This window comes from Colius striatus, chromosome 1, assembly GCF_028858725.1.
Source record: "Colius striatus isolate bColStr4 chromosome 1, bColStr4.1.hap1, whole genome shotgun sequence".
In the NCBI taxonomy this organism is placed as follows: Eukaryota; Metazoa; Chordata; class Aves; order Coliiformes; family Coliidae; genus Colius; species Colius striatus.
This window is the reverse complement of record NC_084759.1, coordinates 122,514,730-122,528,555: the sequence shown is the minus strand read 5'-3', so window position 1 is coordinate 122,528,555 and position 13,826 is coordinate 122,514,730. Positions and strand designations below refer to the sequence as shown.

General features: G+C 35.9%; 1 protein-coding gene across 2 annotated transcripts in view; it reads right to left on the bottom strand.

The window, feature by feature from the left end:
* The window catches only part of STXBP5L (syntaxin binding protein 5L), a 199,500-nt gene that overhangs the window by 119,191 nt on the left and 66,483 nt on the right, over positions 1-13,826 (bottom strand). For both annotated transcript variants that reach the window (XM_061988737.1, XM_061988738.1), the window contains exons 3-4: positions 11,130-11,211; positions 9,063-9,163 (exon numbers count right to left, since the gene is read on the bottom strand). In XM_061988737.1, the coding sequence (XP_061844721.1) occupies positions 9,063-9,163; positions 11,130-11,211 (183 nt within the window). The remainder of the gene's footprint in view (positions 1-9,062; positions 9,164-11,129; positions 11,212-13,826) is intronic.

Genomic DNA, 13,826 nt, shown 5'->3' with positions numbered 1-13,826 from the left:
TCCCATCCAAGAAAGTAACAACAAAAAAAATTAAAACTAGTAGAACTGATGTTGTGACTGTAATGTCATTAATCTTGCTCAAATGTGCTTAAAAATACACACTAACCAATGTTCGGAGTTTGAAAAGGACAACTTTTGGAAAGTAATAGAAAAATATGGAAGGTAGGATTACCAAAGGTAGGCTATTCCAGAATATTCTAATTGTAGGAAATCCAGCAAATGCCAAAAAACATTTATAAGCATTTAAAACCCCATCACTATAAAACTATTTCTAATGTCTATTTCCCACTTGATTTTACTGAAAAGGGACATTTCATTGGATATTTGAGGGATTCTCAAGTATTGGTTTTACAGCTGATCTTGTAATTCTGTAAGTGATCTTGGTATTGATACTCTTAGGGATACAATATTACAGAGAAAGGACAGTCTGCATAAGTAGAATAAAAGACATGGAATGAAGTTTCAAATGCAAAGGGCAAAAAGAATAAGAACTTTAGGGTTGGAACTCATGTTACAGATCTGATGGAAAAGATTTTTCTTGTCTTGCTTTGCATCCACTCTTAAAAGCTTGCACTGAAGAGCCACATATTCCCTGCCAGCTAGATATACACTAGCAAAGAAGTGTAATGGGTGTATTAGTCAACCACAGCAAGCCTACAAGCTGTGATAAGATGAAGCCACGTAAAAGGAAGATTTTATTATGGTAAGTATCAGTAAACATATACCTGCAGAGATTGCAAACGAAAATGGTAATGGCAATGTCTGCAGCACAGATGGGACCCCATCTAGAATATGTTTCCTTGCCTAATTATCATCTCAGAGAGAACTGATATGAGGAAAACCAAAGAAAAAGGACTGGAGAGGAAAATTTATAAAGCAAAACCAAGGAATCTTGATTTTTGTAGCAAGATAAATTAAAAAAAAAGGCAGGTTGTAAATATGAATAAGATGTTTAACTGCAAAGGAGAAATAAAATATTTAAGATGCATGACAATGTGACTATCAGAATATCAGAATAAAGGGGAATAAAAGAGCCATAAAGATAAAGCTGGTCTTGAAGCTGGAAGGTTTCATGCCGCCAGAAGGATGAAGTTAGAATCATAGAATGGTAGGGTTGGAAGGGACCTTTAGGGATCATCTAGTCCAACCCCCCTGCTAAAGCTAAAGCTAGATCAGGTTGCACAGGACTGTGTCTCAGTAGGTTTTGTCCCTAATAGGAGGAGTAGTGGACTTAAGCTTGAATATCTATAGAATAGTGTCATGATCTTGACTGGGAGATAGTTGCATGTGTAGGAGTTAGTGACCCATACAGCAGTTCACCTGAGCAGGTGTGAGTCTGTGCTACGCTGGGCAGCGTGCACAGCATGACCTTCAAGCTGTGCTGTACATACAAAGGCAGACATCTCTTTGTAACAGGGGAGCCTGCAGGCAGCTTGCACTTGGTGACTGCACCATCTGCACGGCCCTGCCTTTATCTAACAGTGCAGGAGAGAGTTTTAGTGACAACGTCCTGTCTGTTTAAGAGTAGAAAACATGAATACAGTTCTTTTCTTATAAGAAATTCCTAAAATAACTTGAATGACCAAAATGGGCTAATGCTATCTATGGATGGAGTCTGCACAGCCTGCTGATTGGAGGCCTGTTTGATGACGCAAACCTCGGGGTTCCCAGCATTTATTGGGATGCAAGATTATCTGTACTCTTTTCTCATTCTTTAAAGTGCTAGCTCTAAAAACCAGCATTTTGAATGATGACTTTCAGATCTGAATGCCTTTTGCACTGGGATCATAAGGGACCAGCATCTCTTGGTGCAAAACATAGTCAGCTTGTTCATGATATAAAAGGAAGTGTATGGGTTGTCTGATCTGCAACTGCAGGGAACTAGACTGAGGAGGTCCATTCAGCTCCACTCCATTAGAAGGCCCACATATATAAGATGTATTAAAAAGAAAATCTTAAGGATTATGTAAATTTTTATTCTACTTTAGTGGAATGTCATAATCTCATAAGTCTATCAAAACTGCTAATTCTTGGAATCATCAAACAAATTATGGTTTGTATTTTTGCTCTTTGATGATTACTTAGCTAATGTATGTTGAAGAAAAAAAACCAAAATGTATGTGCTAAACTTCTTTTCATGACCTAGACATTCATCATTTCAACTTGGTTGCATGTCACCTTTCAAGGGTGAGCTTAGAGCTCTTATTGATCCTACAAGTTAAATGTACTTTGAAATTTTCCATAACATGATGAAAGACCTGAAAAAAAGAATGTATTGTGTTTTGTTTTGTTTTTCTGTAACAGAGAAGGCAGAGATGTGTGGTAACTACATGAACAGTATTTGAGCCAGTCTTACTGGAGAAAATCTATCCAGTCTTTTGTCTTTCTGAAGTGAAATTTGGTAGTTTCTTTTTTCTGCCTTGCAGTACTAAGGCACTTCCCTATAGGCCAGAGGTGTTCTTTATGTGCCTCAGGAAGCTTTCCAAGCTCCGTAATTGTGTGCAAATGACATTCATTGGTTATTGAAATCCCTGAGCATCATTCTTCCAAAAGTGAGAAATGCAAATACAAGACCATGCCACACACGTATAATATTTGTCTTAGATGTTTGAGGTCTGTGCTATCTTCATGCTTCACAAGAAAAAAAATGCTCAAGGAACTTTTGTAAAAACTTTTTTAAGATGTGGAAGTGAATGCCAATCAACAGTATGATTTCTTTTGATGTGTTTTCCATCATGAACCTGAGAAAGTTTAAATCGTTTCTACAAACTGCAACAGGATTGTATAGTGAAACATTGCTTTATGTTTGAATTCTGTGGTTTTTTGGCAGAGCTAAATGCTCCACCACACCATGTAATCAGAACCTACTCAGTGGTATAGCATGGCTGTGCAACTGCACTGACCTACTTACTACTTTCAAGCTTGCTGATGGACTTCTCACTAATTTGAAAGTACCTAAACAATAACAGACCTCGCAGTTATACAATATTAACCAGGAAGCTCATTTATGAGCAGGCATGCTATCACAGCAGTTCAGTTCCTTGAACAGACAATGAGACAGATAATCTAAGTTTAGTAACTCGCAAGTCCCTCACACACAAGTAAACAGATACAGATACTGTGGAGACAGCACAGCCAGTCACCAGTGCTCATTGAACAGCCTCCTGCTGTCATTTTGATGAGGTAAGCTCTTAACAACACAGGACATAAACTCCTGCAAAGATACAGTAAGATAGGTAGAAAAAGACAAATCTCCTCTCAGGAAAGGACAGAAGCCAATACAACCCCCCCTCCCTCATCCCTGCCCCCCACCTCACTAGATCAAAAAATACCTGTTTTCTCTTCTTCCTTCCAAGCATTGCAGTAATGCTCTCAGGCATCTTGTTCAAGTACTGCAAAACCTGAGATGCAGGAGTCAAGTTTCTAATTAACAGTTAGTTACAGCAGAGAGTCGCTCTAAAAGTCACCTACTTAAAGGCTCCTCTTCCTCTGTGCTAGCCTATCTTTACGAGTTACAAATCAGAGCCCCAAAGACAGTTATACAAATTTTGTCACCTGGAGATTCCCCTGAGGAAGGGACAATATTTTCATGACATTGGTGGACAATGCATGCAGATGAATTTAAAGACCCAACAGGATTTGTACACTGCATTCATGTATCCTGAGGATAGGTCAGTGGATAAACCATTGTAGCACAGTTAGTTTGGTTTAACACCAGTCAGCACTGGCTAAAAGATGGAAGGGCTAATGCTGATGTCAGTCAACAGAATTGAACCATCTCAGCTTCAGAATAACAGGAGGTGAAATGTATTTGTAAGTGAAACTGGTGCAAGCAGGCCTAAAGGATTCAAATTTCATAGTATAATCCTTGCTAGTTTTTCCTGTCCCAGTTGCTCTAACCTTAAATGGGAAAATTATGTAAACTGTTGTTTGTTTAAAGCTATACTTGCTGAAGTCTGCTCTGACTAGACTAAAAATAATTAAGGCCTATAATAATGACTTTTCAGTGGTTTAGCTTAATGCTATTGTTCTTTGCATCAGATAGAAACAGTGTGTAGTTCCAGTAGCTGTTATTTATTTTAACTAAAATGTCTGCTGAAGTTGAGCCTGGCAGCTCATATGACATCAAGAAAGGAAAATTGGGGACAAACATAAGGAACATCATCCTAATTTATAGTTCAAAAATACTGAAGAGAATCTTGTGGAGTGTTTCCAGAGTTTTTCCTATTTATAAATGGAACAGCAAATCATACATTACCGATCAAATGGTACTGTCAAGCATGTCTTTGAGTAACTCTGCTATCATTACAGTACTTGGTGTGGTGTCAAGAACTGAAATGTATTGCTTACATTTATATTTTCTCGAATATTCTTGATTCATTGTATTACATTTCAAGTATAGCAAAAGAAATTTAAGATGTTAGTGTTGTATCTTGATACAAGGAATGCCACACAATTTACTAAATCCAGAGCATTATACTGTAGAATACAAATAACAGTTTGCCATTATGTCTCATTCTTTAGTGTTCTTTCTACATTTGCTCCAAAGAAACACTTACTAAAGGTGCAGTGAATTATCAGAGACAAGTTAAAATACATATTATTTTTTCAAAAAGAATGAAAATGAGAGATAAAATTAATAAAGCTAATGTTGCATCAGCATTAGTTTAACAATAGGTCAGAAAAAGAAAAAAACAAATCTGGAGGGGTTGAAAACTATGACTTGATTGCCACGAAAGTCCATTTTGTTAGTGAACCATTATTCATAAACCATTCCGTGTTTCAGTACTGAATGCTACATGGTAAATGAAAGATAATCAGTGTGCCATGTTCTTTGTTCTTTACATCTACGTTGTTACAAACAAGAAAAGAACAAACATGTTTTTGTCTTTTGTGAAAGGGAAAGGGGTAATATATATATGTATACACTTGGGGAATTCTGACTCAAGTGGTTGCATAAACAATATACACAAATTGTGCTAAGAACAGATTTTAGTCTATCATTATACAATCTTAAATGTCAAGAAACAGAAGCAAATTGCAAATTCAGCAGTTCAACAATATGAAGATTGGTGTACTGAGCAATAGCCAAAGACTTAAGTACGATTCATTCATCTAACAGAATCTAACAGGTGTGTGGTTCATGCATCAACTATTAAAAAATAATCAGAATAACATGATTCAAAATGAAAACTAAGTAATTGAAATAAAATTAATCAAGAATTTGGATGAACACAATTCTTTTCCTCATCACAAGCAGATAAAATATTATAATTTTAAGTAAAAGCGCATTATCATTTAGTGAAGAAAATCTGCTAATCATTCAGAAAAAACCTGAAACAAACAGTATATGAAGGAGATAAACATAATTTATGAATAAAGTTTCAGTTTTTATAAATCCTCAAAAAAGACATGCACATAAGAAAATTGAAGCACCCACATGCTCCATTTTCATAGGTAGAATGCATCTGAATAAGTATGTCTTTGTCTCGATAAAAGATGTTTACATCTAAAATTAAATTATAAATGGTGTCCTTTTAAGAACTAACCTTGAATTGTCTAAACATTCCCCTGTATGGCCTTCTTCAGTACCTTACTGTTTTCTAAAAACACACATCACTATCTTAAAACCTATTCTCTTGTCAGCAAGCATTTCTCCCCATTTAAAGAAACATCAAAACATCTCATTTGTCAGGTCACAAACTGAAAACAAGTCAAAAGAAATCTCTCTCTCTTCAGTACAGATCTTGCCTCCTCCTAACTTCCCCTGCAAGATGAGAGAAGAGGAAGAAAATATTTTTTTTTAACTCTTCCAACAGTGAAGACGACATCAGGTTTTGGAAGACAGACCTCTTCATTTACTGAAGAAAAACAATTTTGATCTTGTTGCTTTATCAGCCTCCCAAATTCCCCTTACATCCATTTTGCCATAGATTTCTTATAGCTAAGGCAACTATTATTTGCTGTTTCTCTGAGCATCACATAATTCTTAACTTCTGTACTCTAACACAAAGGATATTTTTAAAAGAAAAGGAAACTCTCACTTAACTCTATAAGGCATATATAGAGATAAATTAATGAGAAAGTTAATGAGGGTTTTAGCCTTATTTTTTTACTACTTGCCCAGAGGCTTATATTGATTTTTACATACTAAATGTGTAATCAAGCTTAGAAAATGGAAAGTTAGATGATTTGAAGTTAACTAATATGTATATTAAAAGAAAATATAGTAGAAATTGAGAGATTTCATTCTGTAGCTAAATACTTGAATACAAAACCCCAAAAGCTTACAGCTGTCCTGGACAGCTCTGAGAAGAAAATAACTGCCTATAAAGTTATTTCTTCATACTTACTGAAAACTTTCAAAATTTTAAGCTGGATTTACTTCTTTGGCAATATTATATAGCAATGTATCAGGAAACCTGACTCATAGTTTTTGATGTGCTATTCAAATGGCAGTCATTGTTGTACCAGTTACTTAAAACATGCACAGATGAACTATTAGTTTGGGGTTTTTTTCCTCACAGCTTACTAGACTTTAATTAAAGGCAATATAGTTGTCTATGAATTTACTACAAATAACTACATAGAGTCATAGAATGGTAGGGTTTGGAGGGGACCTTCAGAGATCATCTAGTTCAACCCCCCTGCAGATGCAGGTTCATCTAGATCAGGCCGCATAGGAACATGTCCAGGCAGGTCTTGAAGACCTCCAAGGAAGGAGACTCCACAACCCCTCTGGGCAGCCTGTGCCAGGGCTCCCTCACCTCAACAGTGAAATAGTTTTTTCTTATATTTAAGTGGAACTTTTTGTGTTCCAGCTTAATCCCATTACCCTTTGCCCTGTTGCTAGCTATTATAGAAAAAAGGGATGTCCCAGCCTCCTGACACACACCATTTAGGTATTTATAAATGTTAATAAGATCACCCCTCAATCTCCTCTTCTCCAGACTAAACAGCCCCAGTTCCTGCAGCCTTTCCTGGTATGAAAGATGTTCCAGTCCCCTGATCATCTTGGTGGCCCTGCGCTGGACTCTCTCCAGCAGTTCCTTGTCCCTCTTGAGCTGAGGAGCCCAGAACTGGACACAGAACTCCAGATGAGGCCTCACCAAGGCAGAGTAGAGGGGGAGAAAAAACTCCTTTGACCTGCTGGCCAAACTCTTCTTGATGCATCCCAGGCTGCCATTGGCCTTCTTGGCCACGAGGGCACATTGCTGGCTCATATTTAGCTTATTATCAATCAGGACTCCCAGGTCTCTCTCTGCAGACCTGTTCGACCCCTAGCCTGTACTAGTGCATGGGATTGTTCCTTCCCAGATGTAGAACTCTGCATCCTCAAATTTACATCCTCAAATTCTTTTTAAATCTTAGTCCAAAAATTTCATTACACAAAATTTGTTTTTATGCAGGTTTCCAGTATAAGAAATAACCTTCTTCCAAATATTTTGCCCAATATTTTAGGCTATCAGAAGAAAGAGAAAATTTAAGTAAATATGATGACAGGTATTTTACTCTCAGCAAATCCCAAATGTGTGTGAGTTTATTATTTTAATAAAAAATGTTGATAAAATTCTTACCAAGGTACCACACTAGCTTCTCTAGAGACAAATGACACACAAACAGGTGAACAGACACTGCATTCTTGTAAGTATTTCTTCCTTAGGTTGTATGGAAGGTTGCTGTCTGGGAGTGCTAGACCAAGATGTATTGGAATAATTCTACAATATTTAGATTTATCAATAACAAATTATGGATAACATACCTACCTGATCAGAATACCAAGATTCAAATATTTCAAGATATGTAAAGTGATGACTTACTGTCCAGAAGCAGCTAACAAATGTACATATGATTTTTCATTTTAATCTTCCCTCGTGCAGTCCCAAAACACTTGATATACATTTGGTATAGGCTATAAACTCTTTGGAAACAGGATATGTATTTTATAAATTATTCTGTAGTACTTCCCAGAACAAAACTTACAACTTGGTGATATTTGAGTACAGACATGATATGTATCTGAATAATAAACAACAAAGAAAAAAATTTATTTCCATAATAATTTTCATAGTTGCTGCAGCCAAATCTTGGATGAGCCTATTCACAGGTCTTACAAAGTACTGATATCTTTCGTCATTGTACAAGCAAATACATAAATATCTAAAAGAATTTGCTGCACCTTAATAAACATTGAACGTATGTACTAAGAGAATTATAGTATTGCTTAAACTTCCAGTCCAAACTATACCACGTACTATATATATGTTTTTGAATTTAAAATTCCCAGAGATGAAGTACAGAATAACTATTGCTCAAGGGCTCATAAAAAAACCCAACTGCTGCATTAATGCATTTCATCTTCTGACTACTGACCTGATTCCTTAATAGAAACATACAACTTTTTCTTAATATTAATAAAAGTGTACCATTGAAGCTCCATAATATCATGGGTGTCTAAATCCTGATTAAAGTTCTGAGCTTCTGTTTGAGATTGAACATTACAAACACTCATTTAATCTATTTTCAGTAGGGATTTCTACAATTAGGTACCGATAAAGTAAAACTTCGAAAAACAGTCTCTGATTCATTTGACATTTACCATAGTTTCAAAATTCATGCTTCTGCTAAATTTCCAGTAATTTACAAAAATAAAACCCTTAAAAGACAGAGGAAATAATTATTTCCCTGATCCAGCCAGCTGAAGTACTCTGGCTAGTACTGAATAACTGATCAGTTGAAAGGATCACAGTTCATGTATCTGATCTTAAGGAAAACAAACAAACTGCTGTGCACACCAGTTCATGCAAATAGAAGGTGAGATGAAAAACATTTAGACAAAAGCAGATTAAGATTTTGCTAGTTCTCAGAAAACTGCAGAAAGTGAAGTTTTTGTTCTATAGAAACAAGACTCAAACAATGGAATAAAAAATGTCAAAGCAAAACTACATCCACCATTAGAAAGGCAAGCTAATAAGTATGTATTATTAGAAACCCAGAAAGTGAAGGTTTGGTTGTGGAGTTTTTTTTAAGGAGTTTTTTTTTTGTGTGTCATATAGTCTTACCTTTCTCTGTTAAATTTCAAAGAATGTAGGATAGCTGGTCGTTTCTGTCGGAGATTCCACAGATGAAGTGCATCATCTGCACTTGCACTGACCAAAGCACCCTAGGGCAGACACAAAATACAGAGCAACATATTACTTTTCTGCAGATTCTGTCTTATTCTTAAGTGATCCTCACTGTTAATGAGCTCCCTTAGGAAATGATGTAATTTATGAAAAATTGGTACTACCTTCTAGAAAAAAAAAATTCTACCATGAGCAATAGTCAATCTGAATTGATCTGGTAAATGTAAATACTTTAAATTACTACAAGATCAGAAAAACTTAAATTAAAACTCCACCAATTTAAAATGTAAGTAAAAAGCTTTGTACCAAGGTTATGCATGTGAATTCTCATGTATTTCCACATAAGGACAGAGATTAACAAAACAGAGAGCAGATAACACTTAGTGGAAAGGTGGGTGTGAAGGATATAACTAAAGGATAAAGGGATTAGTGCACACATATAAACCAAGCACAGTTTAGTAGTCATATCAAGAGAACATGAAATTCAAAACTGTAACTGTGGAAAGAAAATGCAGATAAGAAAGAAAGGTCAGGTAGCAGAGGCAGAGGACATAGGAAGAGCTAAGAGAAATAGAAAAAAGGCCGGAGTATCACAGATCAGAAGTACTCTGGAGACTGGTTCTGCTTTTCGTACTCCAAAAATGGACATATTTCAAGGTCCAGACCTCTATCTGCCTGAGCAGCTTTAAGTAAGCTTATTCTACCTCTTTCCTACTATTTTTCTCCTCACCATGTAGCAGTGATGCCATGTGAAAATGGACTGCAGAGGAAGCTCTCCACTGCTGCTGCAGTGGTTTACTACATTTACACCTCAAGGTGAGGATGAAACTGAAAGATCAGTACATACCAACTATGACTGACTGATAAACTTCTCTATCTGCATCTTGGATTTCCTTCCTGCTAGGAACTCTTTGTTTCAGCCTTGATATATGCAAATGAAATATAGGTAGGTGAGACTTCTCTAATACAGTGTAATCCAGGCTTTAATTCTTGTCTCTCAAAGAGTGTGGACCAGTGTCAGAGAGAACTCCCACCACAGAAATAAAATTAATCCTATGTATTAGGGGTTTTGCAGGTCACCTGATGAAAAGAAAGAGTGCTGATTCAAACCTTGGCCTTCCTATTTTCATCCCTGCCTTCCTCTAAAGAATTCCACAAAACTGATTGTTTCTAAAGTTTCAATCCTTTCTCCTCAGTTTCTCTGATTCTGATACTTCCTCCAAACAAACGTAGAAAAAAAAAAAGAATGTATTAGGTTTAAAAACCTCGCAAAAGTAAAACTCTTTTCTTGAGAAGCTATAAGATCTGTGTGCTTAGAAAAAGGACTTGATACTGTCAAAAGTGTTTTCTGATATCATGGAAGAAAATTAATTAAAAGTGAAGTACGACTAGCTTATAATTTGACCAAGTTGTGGGGTTCTAGAGAAAAACTCAAGAGATTTATAATGTTCCAGAAAGTCTTCTTGCCTGCTACCATTTACAGAGATCTTTTGCACAGAGAAAGCTATAAACTGTCACCGTTTCTTCATGTCCTCTGAACTCAGTTTTGACAAACCATTTACAAAGTCAAAGCATGTTAGTTTGATTGATGACCCCCCACAATTGCTTTCCCTTGCTTCAAGTATTAGCATATCCCAAACTATTGAGTTTTCAGCAAATAACCATCAACGTATTTGCTCAGAAAGATTTAGTTCATTTATTAATTTCTGTTTGAAACTGGACTGTGCAACATATTTAGTAATTTAATGGATTTTACATCTACTTGCACACATTCATATATTGATTGCCTTTTGTTCAGTACTTTATAGTGATGTATATCAAGGTAATACTTTTCTCTGTGTACAGGCCCATAAATAGTCTTCTAAAAGGCTGCATGGTGAACATACAGCACTTACTTGTTGGCTCAATTTGTCAACATGAAAAGTTATATCATGCAATTATAATGCACAAATTGACTTATTCAACTAAATTTATACAGAAGAATCTGAATAAATATGTCCTTACCTCATTGATTAAGAACTGGAGCTGCAGAACTGCAGTGCCACTTTCATGTTGGCAGTAGCAATCAACACCAGGCCTGCCCAATCTGTTGCCATCAAAGTCAAGGACTCTAACATTCCTGTTATCACCAGAAGTAAAGAAGAAAAAAATCCCCTACCAATTAAGTTCTAATTAACCTTTAATTAACCTCAATTCTTCTGATTTTCTGTAAAACAAAAGAATTCGTGCTGACTTTCTACAGTTCTAATTAAAGTACTAACATCATCAGACTGAAACACATGCAATTGTGAGTGTTCTGTTCTTGCCTGTGTTTTTTAGCCTGTGAAATAAAGTACATGAATCGACAGAAAAATTCAGCAGGTTGTATCTTAAATTTATTTTTTTACACATTATTGGTTTATATGACACATGAATGTATTAGATTTTTGTACTTATCAAGACATAATAAAATTAATAATTTAGGACTAAGGTCAGTAACACAGTTCTGTAGCAGGCTTTCTTTTTTAAATCTCAGGAAATGCTTTTTAGACTGAGTCATTTCACACTTACATAAAAGCTCACGTGTAACTATTGCTCTATGTCTCATCAACAGAAGTACAATGCAGAGCCATAGAGTCACCCAAGTCTAGCTATCAACCATATTCACTAGTCCAGTCCCCAGTCTGGGTGAAACGACACTTACACTGCTTCTGGCAACCCAGCTAGTTCACCTGGAATCAACATTGACACAGTCCTTAGCAGCAGTATCTTGTCACCCAGATATATCATGAATGTAGCTTTCTATTTGTTCTCTTTGTGTCTTTTTCTCTGCATGCTAAATTGACATCTCCCTAATTTAGGCTTTTCCCTTCTGAGTCAGAGACTTCAAGAAGAAACTGCTGTTCCAGAAAATTACTGAAAATAGCAAGTGAAAAAAGAGAAGAATATGAAATGTATTATTAACAACCATGTTGTATGAAACAGGTGAAGCTGCTTCATCTTTATTCAAAACATGAAGATTATGATCAGAAACAAGATTTTACAACATAAAGGCATATCTACTTGTTATATGTGACAATATTATCATATCATAAAATCCTGAACAAAAATGTCAACTGTCCATCTCTACTTCAGGTGAATGTCAGAATCTTTACTTCCCCTTTCACATGTGAAGAGACTTGCAGTAGACTATTCTAAAATTGGCCTCAGGGAAGTAAAGCCCAAATGATGATAAAAATTGAGGGTTAAGACTTTAAACTATTAAGCAATTACTTTTCAAATTGTTAAACAAGCAGTTTAATGGAGACCACTGACCATGAGAGACCTGAGATCTACTCCTGATTTTGCCAACTGGTCTACTGGATAACCTTAGGAGGATAAAAAGGTATCTTTTTTTTCTCTATGTTTTCATTTCTGCATTTGTAAACGGAAGATAGTGGTTTTTTTGTAAAAACAAAAGAATACAGTAGTCCTTTGACAGTGATCTCAGTGTACTGGTATCTACAGAGGAAAAGCTGTGTATAAAAGATCATAACTAAATTATGATCAGCAAAGTAGAGAAAATAACTGTGTAACTCTACTTGCCACTTGTTCCCAAACTGTAGTCCAGAATATGGTTGTAACTGATAAAATAATAAAAAGCTGTGCATCATTTAAACAACCTACTTAAAATTGACAATGAAGATATATGTAAGTTTATGATGCTTTTTAAGGATTGATGATAATCCTGTAGTCTATTTTGAATGACTGCTCTGTGGTAATCTTTTTTAAATATATTGTTCCCCACCACTTGTAAGGTGAGAGAAAGCAAGATCAGCACCACGATCAACCAACACACCCACTGGGGATTTCAAACTGAGTGGAAGTTGTAAACACATAAATGCTTTCCCTTTTACTTAAGTTTTATATTCTGTAGAAATACATGGCACTAGTTAATGATTATCCTTAATGAAACTTATGCTAGCATTGTCCTGATTAAGCATCTGTTACCCTTCAGCATCAGTGTCATGCTAAGTCAGTTTTCTAGGAAACATCCTAACAAAGTAGATGATTTCATTCAGCATATCCCAAACAAACAAAGTACTCTACAATAATTTGTATTTATTTGCATAAGTGTTCACCCTGAAATACTTCACAAATTACTAAAATAAGAGAGAAATTGTGCCGTCTGCTTCAGTCTGGCCAAGTGCCCTTAAGTAAGGACTAGTGCTTAAATAGAAGCACTATCACTGTCTGATGATGGTTTTCAAATATTCTGGGACCTTCAGTGAAGTCCTTCCAGCAGAAGGAGCTGAAGAGATATGATGACTTGGCACATGTTCCTGGCATTTTAGCCCATCTTCTGCAAATTCTGTGCTTTGCTGCCAAGCATGGAGGAGTACAACCTTACCTCATCAAATCTTTTCATGCCAGTGTACTCTACCAGGACATACAGCAGAAGTAGCTATAGTACAGGATTTGGACTGAATTTGTTCTTTTACTTTTGACTTTTTTATTAAATAATGACTCTGCCGTCAGAGAGAGTGGAATGTCTCTCGAGATATTAAAAAGGAGACTAATACAGATATATCTGAATACATATCATGGCTTTCAAGGATAAAAGCCAGTCACTATCTTTTCTCTGTCTTATCATATCTTGTATCTTCCAGAGGCCTTCACAGACGTGCCAGATTATCTGAATTTATACATAAAAGGGAAAAAAGATGAAAACTAACTCTAAAT